A 17,708-nucleotide genomic window follows, 5' to 3' on the forward strand; every position below is an offset into this window, starting at 1 on the left:
ATAGTGTGAGGCACTGTAGCTGCACTGTACTAGCTGGTATATAGTGTGAGGCACTGTAGCTGCACTGTACTAGCTGGTATATAGTGTGAGGCACTGTAGCTGCACTGTACTAGCTGGTATATAGTGTGAGGCACTGTAGCTGCACTGTACTAGCTGGTATATAGTGTGAGGCACTGTACTAGTAATACAGTATTTGCATGATTTTATATTAATTGCTAATGAATCTATTGCTTATATTGTATTGATTTATTTCAAAATAACAAATTCTTTAACTGTTATGTAACACATTATTTGCCATGTTATACAGTACAGTATTGAGCACATTATTGTACAGCATTTATTTGCATCAAACGGCACAAGTATATTACATCAGTGAGTACGGTAATCTTATGGCTCTCCTTAACTTGTGTTTCAAACCTTGAATACGACTTATGGGGGTCAATGTTTCACCTCTGTACAGTAATAACAGTACAGTTCCTGTACAGTTCATTATGTGTCTCAAATAAAGTACAGTATGGGTAAATATTTATGACTAGTGTACTGGACAACACAAAGCTGCTGTACAGTGAGTTCTGCTATAATGCGTGTTTTGACGACGCGAATTGGCTCTAACGCGATTTATGAATAGAGGAACGATATTTGTATAACGCGAACGCTTGTTTGCTGTAATGCGATTTTTGCTTACTATTTCTCCAATTTTGTGGTATTAACTGTGAATATGGAAAAGAAGAATATCTCTAAGAAGCGTTCTGGTGATCGCATTCCTGGTGATGATCGTAAAAGAAAGGCTATAACACTTGAAGAGAAGCTCGATGTTATCAACCTCAAAATCACCCTTCTCCCCCATCAAGTTATATTCATATTTCTTCACGGTAAAGTGTTACATTTACTGTATGATTTCATTATTAGATATGAATGTAACATTTATTTAGAATGTGCTATCCTTTGTATTAGGCTAACTACTAAATTTTTTTTTATTTCGAGTAGTAATCTGCACCCAACCCTATTTTCTCCATAAGCCCTGTTATTTCTATTACGCGAATTTCTATAACACGATGTTTTACAAGAACACAACTATCGCGTTATAGCAGAACTGACTGTACCATAAATTTCACAGATTGTTTATTATAAAATCACTTAGCATTATTTCTTAAGCAGAAACTTTTACGAAAAACCAGAAGAATTGAATTGGAGTTAATAATGAAATATTGTACATTATTTAAGAGAAGTAGTAGTTGTGCTGAGTCAGTGTTAATATCTTAAGGTGCCATGATGTCATGAATGGTACCATGCATAATGTCATGAATGGTACCATTCATGATATTATGAAAGGTGCCATGAATGGCACCATGCATGATACCATGAATGGTACCATGCATGATACCATGAATGGTACCATGCATGATACCATGAATGGTACCATGCATGATACCATGAATGATACCATGAATGGTACCATGAATGGTGCCATGAATGATACCATGAATGGTGCCATTAATGATACCATGAATGGTGCCATTTATGATACCATGAATGGTACCATGCATGATACCATGCATGATACCATGAATGGTGCCATTAATGATACCATGAATGATACAATGAATGGATGTCATAAATAATACCATGAATGGTGCCATTAATGATACCATGAGTGGTGTCATTAATGATACCATATAATTTTTTTAAGCTACCTCGTTGTCAGTCTGTAATTATGCCATTTAAAGTACAAAAGAGCCACACTGTTTTACATCTGTCTTAAAAGGAAACTGAACAACATCAGGATTCGGTAAGCAACTTGGGAAATGTATCATTGAAATTTGTTGCCTTTTTCTGTCTGCATCTGTGGGGAATAGAGAGTGAACTGTGCTGATAAAAGTTCAAAGGAACTTTTGTTGAGAAATGTGTCATCAGGGCCTGGCCTGACACAAGGAGAGTAGCTGCATTAATCCCTTGACCATAGTTTATGACCCTAACTTAACAAAACAGCATCTGTCAGCCATATACTTCAGTCCTTGGCACCTACAGTTAAAAAAAATAAATAAAAATGCATGCGACCGCTGCAAGCCCCAGGTGACCCCATGGGAGCTCAGCGACCATATGAGTTGTAAGCAAACCCCATGATCTTTATATGTCCCCTTATGATACATCTTGCATCTCTATTTGGGGTCACAACCCTGTGTTTGGGAACCACTCATCTAGTGCAACATGGATAGTTTTGTTTACATCTTCATTAGGGTTGTATTAGTTGTATGTATGTATTGATGGATAGATAGATGGATGTATGTTCGCACACAGGGTGGTGAAATGCATCTAGTGTGGCTGCATTGTTAGTGTTAAGGTGCAAGCACTGCTTGCTCCCTCTCGCTTTCAGTTACCGCCTCTGGCTAGCCCTCGTGGTGAACAGGGAAGCAACTTGCATAAGTTTTCCCCTGCCAGTACACACCATCAAAACTCCTGCTGTGTCTCCTCGTGGCAACACACAGTAACTGGGTGCCTCGTGGGCCCAGGCTAGACCAGCAGAGGATCTCAGAGTGGCAGTGGGCCCTAGAAGGATGGCGCATATGCCCACTGGCATGTGTACACATCCTGGTGCCTACCAACCATTGCAGATTAACCTTGGTAGGTATAAGGCAGACATGCTTACAGAGCTCAAACAAGACCCCAGCGGCGGTATAGGCGGAAGAGGTAACCACCACGGGAACCCAACCGTTACACCAGCGGACGAAGGCAATGCCTGATGGACAGGCTACTAAGGTGAAACCCAACAAACTGGGCTATTGGCAGTCCATTGCAACTTTCCCTTTCCCAGTCATTGCAACACTTGCACCACTGGATCAGGAAAAGGGAGAGCTAAGGTGTGTGGTTGCAGCCTGCGCTCCTGCCTCGCAACATAAATCAACTCACGCACAGCCATCATCCAGCTGAGGACAGGCAAAGATGTCTGCCGGGAGTGTCTAGTCACAAGTCTGCATATGGGTGTCACAGATAAGATGGTCGCTTATGCAATGGGATCTAGACAGCAGTGCAATTCGGTCCTGGCTGTGCGACTGAGGAGCCCTTTTGAGGAGCCACTCTGCTCACCCCACATGGGGTGGAGGCTAGAAAAGATGCCCTAAACATAGCCTGCCTAAAGAAACCAAACTGACTGGGCAACCGCACCCAGTAAGGTCATCCTTATGTGATTAAAAACACAATCAAAATCACTGGTACAAACAAAAACAAACCATACAACCTCTTGTGGTTGCCTCGTGGAATGTCAGGACCCTTCTGGATACTGGATGCTGGCACAAATGAGCGTCCTGAAAGAAGAACTGCCCTTGTGGCAAAAGAGCTGGCTAGGTATAACATCGACATAGCAACCATTAGTGAGTCCCAGCTCCCAGACGAGGGTCAACTCACAGATGGGGGTCTGGCCACACTTCGTCTGGAAGGGTAAGCCTGCTACAGAGGGAAACCACATTTATGGAGTTGGCTTTGCCATCCACCAATTTATCCTACACTGGCTAACTGAAATGCCTCATGATGCTCCGAGTCCCACTACATCACTCATGTCATTCCTTTTTCATTTGTGCATATGCCCCAACAATGGATGCAGAGGATGACATCAAGGAGGCCTTTTATGCCAACCTCGACAGAGTGCTAAGTTTGTGTAATGTTCAAAACTTATGTTTGCATCACACTGTCATTGCCAATTGGGATGCAATACTGTACAGTACATGAAAGAGCTACCCACTCACTCATTTATCCTGGACCCATGATGTCACAGATACTGTACATGACTAGTAAACTATGTCTGCTAATAGAATACAGTATCACACTTTTGCACATCATATTTAAACAAAAGTGTAAAGAATAAGAATTTAGCAAATGATTACTTTTGTCTTCCATGGTAGACCAACTAGCTGTGTGAGCTTAGATTAATTTAAATAAAATTTTAAGAGCAAAAACCTGTTTAGATGTTTCACCACTGAGAGAAATAGCAACTTGTTGAACAGGCTAGTAACAGTAGTACAGTACTTAAAACTAAACCACTTTAGCCTGACAAAAATGTACAGTTGAACCTTTAGTTGACTGCATAGCTTGCCACAACTCACTAATTTCATATTTCAGTGTTGCTGGGAAAATGTATAACACTAAGGATATTGTTTATGAAGTGTAATTTGATGAAATATGTTAAAGTTAGTGAATAGACAAGAGTATTGGGTGGAAGAAATAACATGAGTGATTATTTAGTTTTCAGAACTTAATTGGTTGGGTGGGGCAGCAGAATCATGGTGCATCACATAACTTGCCTTATTTATACAGAAACTGTCATAAAATGAACCAATACCATACTGTACTGAACACCATATTAGCTGTTTGTACAGTACTTGCAACTTATTATGACAGTGTTTGAAGCTTCACCTCTTGATGTTGTCGTTATTTTATAATTGGTATGGAATCTTAGCAAATGTGTATGAAAGTTGAAAGCTCATAGCCACATTTTATCATTTTCAGTCTTAATTAATAAGGGTTTTATATCTAGGCTGACATTGACAAGCTGTGCAGACATAATATTAGGCTTTTATACACTTCTGTACATTTAAAAATAGCATGGGAAAGGATATAGTATACAGAATTATATAATTGTACTTCCTTATTGTTTCTCTGTTGATTTAATAATTATTTGCAGTATCAGTGAAGATGAGTACAGTTATTTTTGTTCTGAGGTTCAGTGAACTATATAATTACTTCGGGTCTCGGTCAATTACATTACTTCTGGTCATTCAATCACGTATTTATTTATCATAAGCATCATTATGTGTGGTGAAGAGTGTTCCGTTGTACAGATGATGAGTGTGATGGGGACACAGAGGCAACAAGTGGAGGAAGTGGTGAGGCAGCAGAGGCCAAGGATGGTGAAGACCTGTATATGCGCCTTGGTCTTCTGCTGGGTGAAGGAGCCACCCCACCAGCCTCTGCCGCTAGGCCGCCCAGAGCTGCCTCCTCTCATACCTCCTTTAGTTCACTCTCAGCGTCTTCAGAGGTGAACACAACAGCCTCTAATAACACCAGTCCAGTCTCAACGTTAAATGGTAAATACAGTATTGTATATTCAGTTTTTGGTATAGATTTACATGTACTTTATAGAGAAATGAAAGTTTAGTGTTCTCACAAACTACAGTATATAAGTACAGTATGTTGATTTTAAATGCCAGAAATATATCCAGCCAAGCTTTAGTTGTCTGTATACAAGAGAATAATTCATAGCCTAAAACTGCACTAATTATTAAATAGTTTTAAGGCCAAAATATTTTTTTATCCAATAGGTTCCTCAGAAGCTGAGTTAAGGCTTCCAGGTGGTAGAGATCCATCAGTGGAGAGCATGAACTCCTTTATATCTCATGGAGCTGTGTCCCCCACCACCACTCCACGAAGACACTCAGTTACCAGTAAGTATTAATGGCAGTAGATATTTCATAAAAAAATTTGATGTTGTGACCAATGTGGTGGTATTTACAACAGTAATTTATTTGTCATTGACTGCTTAGGGTACAGTATTGTAATGTGTATGTCTGTACAGCACAGTACATGTAAGGAGGTCAAGTGAAGGTTACTGAGATAATTTGTAAAATTTGTACTTGATTTTCACAAACTGATCTTAATTGAATGGATGAATATTTGCTTTTTCATTAATATTCTGTATATAATCCTTTGGCTGCATAAATAAGATATAGTTTGTGGGGAAATCTTATCTTCTTTAGCTACAGCGTTTAGTTTTAGTGAGAGGATCATGATATTTGGGGAATTCACTCTTTATCCAACTTGTTCACCCATGTACAATATCAGAACTTAAGAGCAGGTATAGTACTGTACTCAGTGATGATGATTATGTAAATATAGTCCCTTAGTTTAGTTACTTACAGATAAATTATTTTGCTTTCCAATTTTTTTCCTTTATTGACACATTTAGGAGAAGTCAGGTCTCTCTCTTAGTATAGTGCAATAGTTATATAAGAGCTGGTCAGAACCAAGACAATTTTAACTGACTGTACTCATAGCCAAGGGTGGAGTCAGGCCTTTGGTCATAACTAAGGGTGGAGTAAAGACTGTGGTCATAACTGAGGGTGGAGTAAGGACTGTAGTCATAACTAAGGGTGGAATAAGGACTGTGGTCATAACTGAGGGTGTAGTAAGGACTGTGGTCATAACTGAGGGTGGAGTAAGGACTGTAGTCATAACTAAGGGTGGAATAAGGACTGTGGTCATAACTAAGGGTGGAGTAAGGACTGTAGTCATAACTAAGGGTGGAGTAAGGACTGTAGTCATAACTAAGGGTGGAATAAGGACTGTGGTCATAACTGAGGGTGTAGTAAAGACTGTAGTCATAACTAAGGATGGAGTAAGGACTGTGGTCATAACTGAGGGTGTAGTAAGGACTGTAGTCATAACTAAGGGTGGAGTAAGGACTGTGGTCATAACTAAGGATGGAGTAAGGACTGTGGTCATAACTGAGGGTGTAGTAAGGACTGTAGTCATAACTAAGGATGGAGTAAGGACTGTGGTCATAACTAAGGATGGAGTAAGGACTGTGGTCATAATTAAGGATGGAGTAAGGACTGTGGTCATAACTGAGGGTGTAGTAAGGACTGTGGTCATAACTGAGGGTGGAGTAAGGACTGTGGTCATAACTAAGGATGGAGTAAGGACTGTAGTCATAACTAAGGATGGAGTAAGTACTGTGGTCATAACTAAGGGTGGAGTAAGGACGTTGGTCATAACTGAGGGTGGAGTAAGGACTGTAGTCATAACTAAGGATGGAGTAAGGACTGTGGTCATAATTAAGGATGGAGTAAGGACTGTGGTCATAACTGAGGGTGTAGTAAGGACTGTGGTCATAACTGAGGGTGGAGTAAGGACTGTGGTCATAACTAAGGATGGAGTAAGGACTGTAGTCATAACTAAGGATGGAGTAAGGACTGTGGTCATAACTAAGGATGGAGTAAGGACTGTGGTCATAATTAAGGATGGAGTAAGGACTGTGGTCATAACTGAGGGTGTAGTAAGGACTGTGGTCATAACTGAGGGTGGAGTAAGGACTGTGGTCATAACTAAGGATGGAGTAAGGACTGTAGTCATAACTAAGGATGGAGTAAGTACTGTGGTCATAACTAAGGGTGGAGTAAGGACGTTGGTCATAACTGAGGGTGGAGTAAGGACTGTGGTCAGAGCCAATCATAGAGGACTTGGAAGACCTTACCTAACTAACCTCCTTACATATATATGTCATGTGTATTATATGTTTGATTTACCCAAACACTTGTATCTGTACCTTTTAGACATGCCAGCACCTGTGTAGTAGAAAATCAAGAATTGTCTGCTGAAAATTAAAAACAAATCTTTAAGGTGAAACAATTGCAACATTTATCTTAATCATTGATAGTAAAATATTCAGTTTTATTGTAGTGAAGAAATTAATTTTCTCCCTGCCTATCTGAAGGCAGCAGTAACATCATCTTTCTCTTATACTCATAACCAACCTCCTTTAATTATTTAAATATTTTTGGATTTGTTATTGTTCAGTTACTCTAGCATCACACTCACACACACACACACACACACACACACGACATGAGTTTTATTGAATTGTGTGTAATAAAATCATATACTAAGTGGGGAGTGTGTTGTTTAGTAAGCATGTTGTGTTGTGTGACTAACTTATGCATGTGGTGTTAGCATCACAGCCAGGCCAGGTGGAAGAGTTGAGCCTGTTTGGAAGACGAAGATCCTCTGTCCGACGCTCAGCACGTAATGCACATGTGAAAGGCCCGATAGACCCCAAAGGTAAGCCAAGTGTGTGGGATATTTAGTTTAATTTTACCTTTACTGTTTTAAGAAAAATATAAGACTAATTTATTTAGGTATAGATACATTCAGGAGCCAGTGCATGCCCAGTACTTGCCAACAGTGTGCAACAGAGACGTGATCGACCGCCCAAGTAGCTAACGAGTTGATCATTGGCGAAGAGGATAAAAGTGAAACTACAAGTTGCTGTATATATCTGGTTAAGTTTGATAAAAATGTGCTTAATAGATCACAGTAACTTAGAACAGTAAAATGATTGGCATATAATTTTGTGCAACACTCCAGATACTGTGCACATACTGTATAGTGTCAGGAACTAAACACTCCAGATACTGTGTACATATAGTGTCAGGAGCTAAACACTCCAGATACTGTGTACATATAGTGTCAGGAACTAAACACTCCAGATACTGTGTACATATAGTGTCAGGAGCTAAACACTCCAGATACTGTGTACATATAGTGTCAGGAGCTAAACACTCCAGATACTGTGCACATATAGTGTCAGGAACTAAGCACTCCAGAAACTGTGCACATATAGTGTCAGGAACTAAACACTCCAGATACTGTGTACATATAGTGTCAGGAGCTAAACACTCCAGATACTGTGTACATATAGTGTCAGGAACTAAACACTCCAGAAACTGTGCACATATAGTGTCAGGAACTAAACACTCCAGATACTGTGTACATATAGTGTCAGGAGCTAAACACTCCAGATACTGTGCACATATAGTGTCAGGAACTAAACACTCCAGATACTGTGCACATATAGTGTCAGGAACTAAACACTCCAGATACTGTGCACATATAGTGTCAGGAACTAAACACTCCAGATACTGTGCACATATAGTGTCAGGAGCTAAACACTCCAGATACTGTGTACATACTGTATAGTGTCAGGAACTAAACACTCCAGATACTGTGCACATATAGTGTCAGGAGCTAAACACTCCACATACTGTGTACATATAGTGTCAGGAAGTAAGCACTCCAGATACTGTGCACATATAGTGTCTTGAGCAAAACACTCCAGATACTGTGCACATACTGTATAGTGTCAGGAACTAAACACTCCAGATACTGTGCACATATAGTGTCAGGAGCTAAACACTCCACATACTGTGTACATATAGTGTCAGGAGCTAAACACTCCAGATACTGTGCACATATAGTGTCAGGAACTAAATACTCCAGATACTGTGTACATATAGTGTCAGGAAGTAAGCACTCCAGATACTGTGTACATATAGTGTCAGGAACTAAACACTCCAGATACTGTGTACATAGATTGTCAGGAACTAAACACTCCAGATACTGTGCACATATAGTGTCAGGAACTAAACACTCCAGATACTGTGCACATATAGTGTCTTGAGCAAAACACTCCAGATACTGTGCACATACTGTATAGTGTCAGGAACTGAACACTCCAGATACTGTGTACATATAGTGTCAGGAACTAAACACTCCAGATACTGTGTACATATAGTGTCAGGAGCTAAACACTCCAGATACTGTGTACATATAGTGTCAGGAACTAAACACTCCAGATACTGTGCACATATAGTGTCAGGAACTAAACACTCCAGATACTGTGCACATATAGTGTCGGGAACTAAACACTCCAGATACTGTGCACATATAGTGTCGGGAACTAAACACTCCAGATACTGTAAACATATAGTGTCAGGAACTAAACACTCCAGATACTGTGCACATATAGTGTCTTGAGCAAAACACTCCAGATACTGTGCACATATAGTGTCTGAAAGGCAAAACACTCCATGCTGTGCACATATAGTGTAGGAACTAAGCCTCCAGATACTGTAACATATAATTAATCAGGAACTAAACACTCAGATACTGTGTGTACATATAGTGTCGGGAACTAAGCCACTCAGATACTGTGCATATAGTGTCTTGACAAAACCTCAGATACTGTGCACATATAGTGTCGGGAACTAAACACTCCAGATACTGTAAACATATAGTGTCAGGAACTAAACACTCCAGATACTGTGTACATATAGTGTCGGGAACTAAACACTCCAGATACTGTAAACATATAGTGTCAGGAACTAAGCACTCCAGATACTGTGTACATATAGTGTCAGGAACTAAACTCTCCAGATACTGTGTACATATAGTGTCAGGAACTAAACACTCCAGATACTGTGCACATATAGTGTCTTGAGCAAAACACTCCAGATACTGTGCACATACTGTATAGTGTCAGGAACTAAACACTCCAGATACTGTGTACATACAGTATAGTGTCAGGAACTAAACACTCCAGATACTGTGTACATATAGTGTCAGGAACTAAACACTCCAGATACTGTGCACATATAGTGTCAGGAGCTAAACACTCCAGATACTGTGTACATATAGTGTCAGGAGCTAAACACTCCAGATACTGTGCACATATAGTGTCAGGAACTAAACACTCCAGATACTGTGCACATATAGTGTCAGGAGCTAAACACTCCAGATACTGTGTACATATAGTGTCAGGAGCTAAACACTCCAGATACTGTGTACATACTGTATAGTGTCAGGAACTAAACACTCCAGATACTGTGCAAGCATACAGTAGTGTCAGAACCAAACACTCCAGATACTGTGTACATATAGTGCTTCAGAACTAAACACTCCAGATACTGTGCACATATAGTGTCAGGAACTAAACACTCCAGATACTGTGTACATATAGTGTCAGGAACTAAACACTCCAGATACTGTGTACATATAGTGTCAGGAACTAAACACTCCAGATACTGTGCACATATAGTGTCAGGAGCTAAACACTCCAGATACTGTGTACATATAGTGTCAGGAACTAAACACTCCAGATACTGTGCACATATAGTGTCAGGAACTAAACACTCCAGATACTGTGTACATATAGTGTCAGGAACTAAACACTCCAGATACCAGTACATATAGTGTCAGGAGCCAAACATCTAGATACTGTGCACATATATGTCAGGAGCTAAACACTCCAGATACTGTGCAATGTCATAGTGTCAGGAACTAAACACTCCAGATACTGTGTACATATAGTGTCAGGAGCTAAACACTCCAGATAATGTGTACACATAGTGTCAGATCAAACACTCCAGATACTGTGTATATAGTGTCAGGAGCTAAACACTCCAGATACTGTGCACATATAGTGTCAGGAGCTAAAACACTCCAGATACTGTGTACATATAGTGTCAGGAGCTAAACACTCCAGATACTGTGTACATATAGTGTCAGAACTAAACACTCCAGATACGTACATATAGTGTCAGGAGCTAAACACTCCACTCCAGATACTGTGCACATATAGTGTCAGGAACTAAACACTCCAGATACTGTGCACATATAGTGTCAGGAGCTAAACACTCCAGATACTGTGTACATATAGTGTCAGGAGCTAAACACTCCAGATACTGTGCACATATAGTGTCAGGAGCTAAACACTCCAGATACTGTGTACATATAGTGTCAGGAGCTAAACACTCCAGATACTGTGTACATATAGTGTCAGGAACTAAACACTCCAGAAACTGTGCACATATAGTGTCAGGAACTAAACACTCCAGATACTGTGCACATATAGTGTCAGGAACTAAACACTCCAGATACTGTGCACATATAGTGTCAGGAACTAAACACTCCAGATACTGTGCACATATAGTATCAGGAGTCTAAAGCTATCTGAAAGTTGTCAATAGGTGATAAGAGCTGAAGGTCTGATGTTGGTAAAAAGTAAATAATTCTCCTGCAAGTTCATCATTCTAGGGACCAGGTCAGTGAGGGATTACTCTGTTAATTTTGAATGCAGTTTAATTGTCTTTATATGCTGTAGTTTATGTGTTTAGTCAAATACTGTCAGTTGAATAACTTATTTTGAAAAACTGTATACAGTACAGTATAGTATTGATTAGACACGAAAATTCCATAAGGGTGAGACTAGTATTCTATAAACTGTAATTTTTCAAAATTTGTAAATTTAAAAAAATTGGATGTCCGTAAATCGAGGGGTACCCGTAGCTTCTTAATATTTATTAGTAAAGTATGACACTAATAATAATAACAACAACAAATATTCTTTCAAGCCTAATGTGACTGTATTTCTTGCTTGAGTTGGATATGAAGAATAATATTTTATTCATAAAGAATACAAGAGCTTTACAGTAGGGTCGGGACATATAGCGACTTTGTATAACGATTTTTTTAGATTGCGGCTACAAAAATTTTCGACATTTTCCTATTTATAGCGAAAAAACATTATTTTGTGAGGGAAATCGAGCAGAAAATATTTCAAATTTATGATGACTACCAAGATTATCGACAGTTTCCAATATATAGTGCTAAATTTATTTACAGTAGACTCACAACTTACATGGGGTTATGTTACTGGGACCTCACATAAAGCTAAAAACCATATAAAGTCAGAAAACTTCTAAAAATCCCCTAAATCGCCCCAAAATTACGAATTGAAAAACTTTACAGTACTGTACTTAAATGTACAGTATACTCTAAAAGACTAAAATTTTATCTCATGCAAAATATATACAGTAAACCCCCACTTTACGCGGCTTCACTTTACGCGTTTCCACGTTTACACGGTACCCTGCCGAAACCGGAATGCTCACTTTCCGTGGTGTGTGTACCCTTTTACTCGGAAAGCGGCACGAGCAGGGTGCGCACAAGGTCGCCCAGTCATCAAAACATTACCGAGTTCTTCACCCGCCACCCACCACAGCCGGCCCAAGTCAGTGATAGTGATAATGATAGTGAGGATATGGACTTTGAGGGGTTTGACAAAGAGGCCCTGCAAGCCTCTGTGGTGGATAGTGATACAATTGATACAAGTGATACAGGTGAGGGCCAATAATCTGCCCTCTGCCTCGGAACCAACCCTCCATCCCCGTGTGCCCGGCCATCTCTTCTACTACCGTAATGTAAGTGTTAAAAAACCTAATATTGTTGATATTTCTCTTAATTATTAATTGTGTGTGCATACCATCATAAAATTAAGAAGTTAATTTTATTACAAAGTAGGTATTGTGTCTGAAAAAGTGGAGTTTGGGGGTCGGCCTGGTCTCTATTTCAGTTAATCCCATATGTTATGTTGTTCACTTTACGCGGGCCGCCGTGAGTTCAATTGACTGCTTAAAGTGAGGGTTCACTGTACAGGTAATGTCTATACTCAAATTATTCTATATCTTGCAAGGATTACAGCACTGTAATTTATGTATTCTGCTTACTTTAGACTGTGCCATTTTATGTCAAGTTTATTCACATTTATTGGTCTCCAGAACCTAACCCCATTTTCCCCATTGATTATCTGTAATTATATATTGCGATTTAGTATATAGCAAATGTCCTTGGACCCTATCTCGCGATACATCCCGACCCTACTGTATCTGACTGGTATGAAACAAGCTATTTATTGTATTGTACTGTATCTGAAATTTTATTCCTCATAAGTGATGTCATCGTCACCAAAGATTGAAAATATTTATGTACTGTAATGTATTGTATGATCCTTGGTTTACTGTACTTTACAGGGAACCACACAAAGATGTTTATTACAAACTTGCTTGTTCTAAGTCATGCTCTTAAATTGGTTACAGCTGTACAGTGTAAAGTGTACCGGTATTGCTTTATATTGATTGGTGTTTTTTTTCATTTATTTCAGTGCGATTTGCCAGTTACCGAGGTGCACAGCTGAGCTTACGACCATTGTTCTTTGAGGTGCCCCAACAGGACCCAGATCCACTGTTTGTTGGCCGTGCCTGGCTCTATCGAGAGATTGAAGCCCATCTTACTGCCGAGGCCCCGACCAATAGGGGTGTCATAATTACTGGCAGTGTGGGGGCAGGAAAGACAGCCGCTATTCTCCAGATGGTTGAGTATAGTTGTTTTGGCCGCAAGAGGGATGACTCCATCTACCAAGGTGAGTTTAACATTAATTTTGATTCACAGTTAAACTTTATAAATAGTTATTACAGAAGACCATTTATGTTTTGGTCTCCAGAACTTGTAGTGGCTCAGTAATTAGGACCTTTCTTCTTTTGTAAGTGAATGTCAGCAAAAATATTATGTTTAGTATTAGCTAAATAATAATGAAATGCATCATTGTCGCTTTAATTTTAAATATGTCCTATTATCAGTAAAGTACTAAAACAGATTATAAAAATATATATATATATATATATATATATATATATATATATATATATATATATATATATATATATATATATATATATATATATATATATATATATATATATATATATATATATATATATATCATGTAGATCCACAATGAAAATGTGGATAAGATAAATCTTTATAAAATCACACGGGAAAAGGGAAACAACGGAGCACCTTAGCTTTCGTCTTTATTCAAGACATCTTCAGAGGCAACTGGATTACATGGCCAGAGAGAGGCTTAAATATACAGGGTGACCTTATTAAACATGAGGTCAGGTTATAATGATGTCATCCACTAATCCCCACACCAACACACATGTAGAGGAGCTTAAGAGAAGGGGGTGACCTGACCTGACTATTCACGGTGCTTTTGTAAAGATTAGTAGGGTCATTACCAATACTTGACCTCTGTGGACTTGTTCTCACCCTCCTCTGTATATATATAACTTGTTCTGCACTTCTATATATATATATATATATATATATATATATGCAATCTTCATTGTTTCTTTCCAGATCCATACAGTAAAGGTGGAGGGTCACTGTACGGCCGTGTTAGCTTAATACCAGAAGGTGTAAAATCCTTGGCATCTCGAGTTGTTGCTTACCACTTCTGCCAAGCGGAGAACTCAGTGACTTGTCTCGTTCCTGACTTTGTTCACTCCATTGCTGCTCAGCTGTGCCAGGCGCCACAGCTTCATGCCTACCGCGACCTGTTATTGGCCGAGCCACAGACGCAGGGACTGTTGGCATTGCCGGCATGTGTGAGTGATCCATCCACAGCATTGGTGAAAGGTATTTTAGAGCCGCTACACAATCTCCGCAGGCTGGGTAAAGTGGGAGCAGATCCACTCATCATTGTGGTGGATGGCCTATGTGAGGCAGAATACCATCGTCCAGATCATGCAGACACACTTGCTTCATTCCTTGCCCGTCATGCCGTTAAACTGCCATCTTTCGTCAAACTGATAGTGAGTGTTCGTACTCAGCTGGCTGACTTGACACGCCTTCTGCCCTTCCATCGAATATCTCTTGACCCAGATCAGCGTGCAGACCCCGCTGCAGACCTTGCTGCCCGTGACCTCTGTGATTATGTGGGTTTCCGGTGTGTGCATTCCCCCACCATAAGATCAAATATCACAGTGACACAGGGGAAGATAGAAGGAGGCTCTTCTCAACACCGTTTTACTCAGTATGTGGTCACTCAGAGTAAAGGTTCCATACTGTACATCAAGCTCATTTTGGATTTGATTGAGCGAGGTCATCTTGTCATGAAATCTGGTTCTTTCAAAGTTCTCCCACAGTCCCTAAATGAGATCTTTCTTCTTTTATTTAATCTTAGATTCCCCAGTGTAAGAAGCTTTGAAAAGATTCAACCTATTCTTAATGTTGTTTTAGCATCTCTTAACCCACTTACACTTCCTGAAATGTATCATTCTGTTAATGCTGGACTCCTCTACAAGTTCCTGTCCTGGGATGAATTTATCAATTGTTTCAAGGTGTTAAGTTCTTTCTTGGTAAAAAGACTGGATGACACTTACATGCTGTTCCACCCAGCACTTCGTGAGTGGCTAGCAAGACGTGCTGAAGGAGAATCTGCCAAGTTTGTTTGTGACACAAGAGCTGGTCATGCAAACTTGGCTCTTCGCATGTCTCGCCTTGAGTGGCCATTGGATCCTGAAGCTTCCTTAGAATTAGGCCACCACATACTGAAGGCGCACGTGTACAAGAACATGGCACGGGCCCTGCCTCTATCTCCCCGTGATCTGCAGGCCCTCTGGCTGGCGCAGTCTTCACACAATGTATCACAGGCACTTGCATGCACAAGAAATCTCTACAGTCCAAACACCAAGGTAATTTTTAAAATTCACAGCATATACTGTACTGTTTGATCAAAGCTTTCACTTAAAGCAATTAAAATTTTATTTGATACAAGAAAATAGGAAAAGATTTGAAGTTATGAAGCTTAATGGAGAAAATTAGGATTAAAAAACCTTCTGTGCAGAACCACAAGTACTAGTGACTGTTTCTGCAGTACAGTGAACCCTCGAAGATCAGGACTAAAAGGGGGAAACACCTGTCCGAAAAAGCCGATTATGCGTATCTTCCGGCGAATAGACTAAATGTATAAAAATGACAAGTAATTAAAAAAAAAATACACCAAAAATACAGTATCATATTTAACGGCATATAAGTCGAAACCCCATATTGGACACACCCCGACATAAGACCCTATTTTAGCAGGGAGTATTTAGGTAACAAATTTGTGTGTATTATCCTCCTCTAGCCATAGTTTTTTAAAATAATATATACAGTAACAGTAAATGTGAGGAATAAATAAAATGATACCAATAATTAAGTTACAACAAAAAATATTGTACAGGGGGCCTCCCAAATTTGCTGGAGTTAGGTTCTCAAAATGGCTGCAAATCACCAAATCCGCGAATAACATTTGCTGACTGGTACGGGGGGGAGGGGGGGGTAAATTTTTGCTTATGTACAAGAAATATATACAGTATTCCTTTTCCCTTTGTGTTTGCCCTTAGGACAATTATTTCTATTACTGTTTTTCACAATATGTATGTAGGATGATGATGTATGCATGTAACCGAATAAAAATAAATGAATAAACTTACGTACCGGTATATCTGCCCAAAAATCTGAGTTAAAAAACAACTATTACACCTCACAGTTTGGCCCAGTAGCCTGGTGGTTACAGTGACCAGTCTAACCTGGCTGTAATGCCATGATTAATTATTATTAAGCACTATTATACTGTATCAGTAAGCACAATTATTAGCAGTAAATCCAGTGAAATATGGCAGATAGCGGGAAGAGTTACAACAGCAGACGACGTGCTAACTAGCAGTCACTCGCTACCCTTCTCGTGACGATCGAAATACGTATGGGAGAAATACATATCTTGTAGTCTAATTTGAAAACTGTGATGGGCACAGTGATAAACAAATTATATAGACCATGCATTTACCTATGATAACATAATAAGAAACATTACATCATTACAAGAGTGAATGAAATGATATTCCCACAAACAACAATTGACAACTCTGTTTGTTTCCTGCCTCCTCGGGCACCTGTGTCCTGCATGCTGATATCCAAGTTACACAGGCTTAAGATGATCTTTGCTCTGTTTTGAGTGCTTCTTAGGGAGGCTACTTAGCCCCCGAACCCCAAAGTTTTGTCCAAATCTTCTGAAATCCGAATTTACCGAGTTCAAATCTCCGAGGGTTCACTGTCTGTGAAATTTAATGTACTACAGTGGGGTATGCTATAACGAATGGATTCTACTACGAATATTCCTATAACGAACGGTTTTACCTATAAAATTGAGAATGCTATAACGAACGAAACTCCTACAACAAACATTATTATTATTATCTTTTTTTTTTTTTTTTTTACTAATTTATTGTTATTTTATTACAAGTATTAATGATATTCTTTATTTCAGGGGTTTAGATGCATATTTATGCACTTTTTTACAATTTTTACATTTTTATATTATATTTTTCAGTGTTAAGTGGTTGTATTTGGGGGCCTGGAACGGATTAATCCAATAACGAACGAATGCTATAACAAACAAGGTTCTAGAACCAATTAGATTCGTTATAGCATACCCCACT

At 39.3% G+C, this 17,708-nt stretch overlaps 1 protein-coding gene across 6 annotated transcripts in view; it reads left to right on the forward strand.

Annotated features, from left to right (window-relative positions):
- The window catches only part of LOC121872272 (protein TANC2-like), an 82,877-nt gene that overhangs the window by 49,438 nt on the left and 15,731 nt on the right, over nt 1-17,708 (forward strand). For 5 of the 6 annotated variants that reach the window (XM_042374938.1, XM_042374939.1, XM_042374942.1 and 2 more), the window contains 5 exons: nt 4,833-5,078; nt 5,313-5,435; nt 7,720-7,827; nt 13,547-13,804; nt 14,584-15,920. In XM_042374938.1, coding sequence (XP_042230872.1) covers nt 4,833-5,078; nt 5,313-5,435; nt 7,720-7,827; nt 13,547-13,804; nt 14,584-15,920 — 2,072 coding nt within the window. The remainder of the gene's footprint in view (nt 1-4,832; nt 5,079-5,312; nt 5,436-7,719; nt 7,828-13,546; nt 13,805-14,583; nt 15,921-17,708) is intronic. The other variant, XM_042374941.1, reaches the window with a different exon arrangement.

Source organism: Homarus americanus, unplaced genomic scaffold (assembly GCF_018991925.1).
Source record: "Homarus americanus isolate GMGI-L3 unplaced genomic scaffold, GMGI_Hamer_2.0 scaffold5589, whole genome shotgun sequence".
Lineage (NCBI taxonomy): Eukaryota > Metazoa > Arthropoda > Malacostraca > Decapoda > Nephropidae > Homarus > Homarus americanus.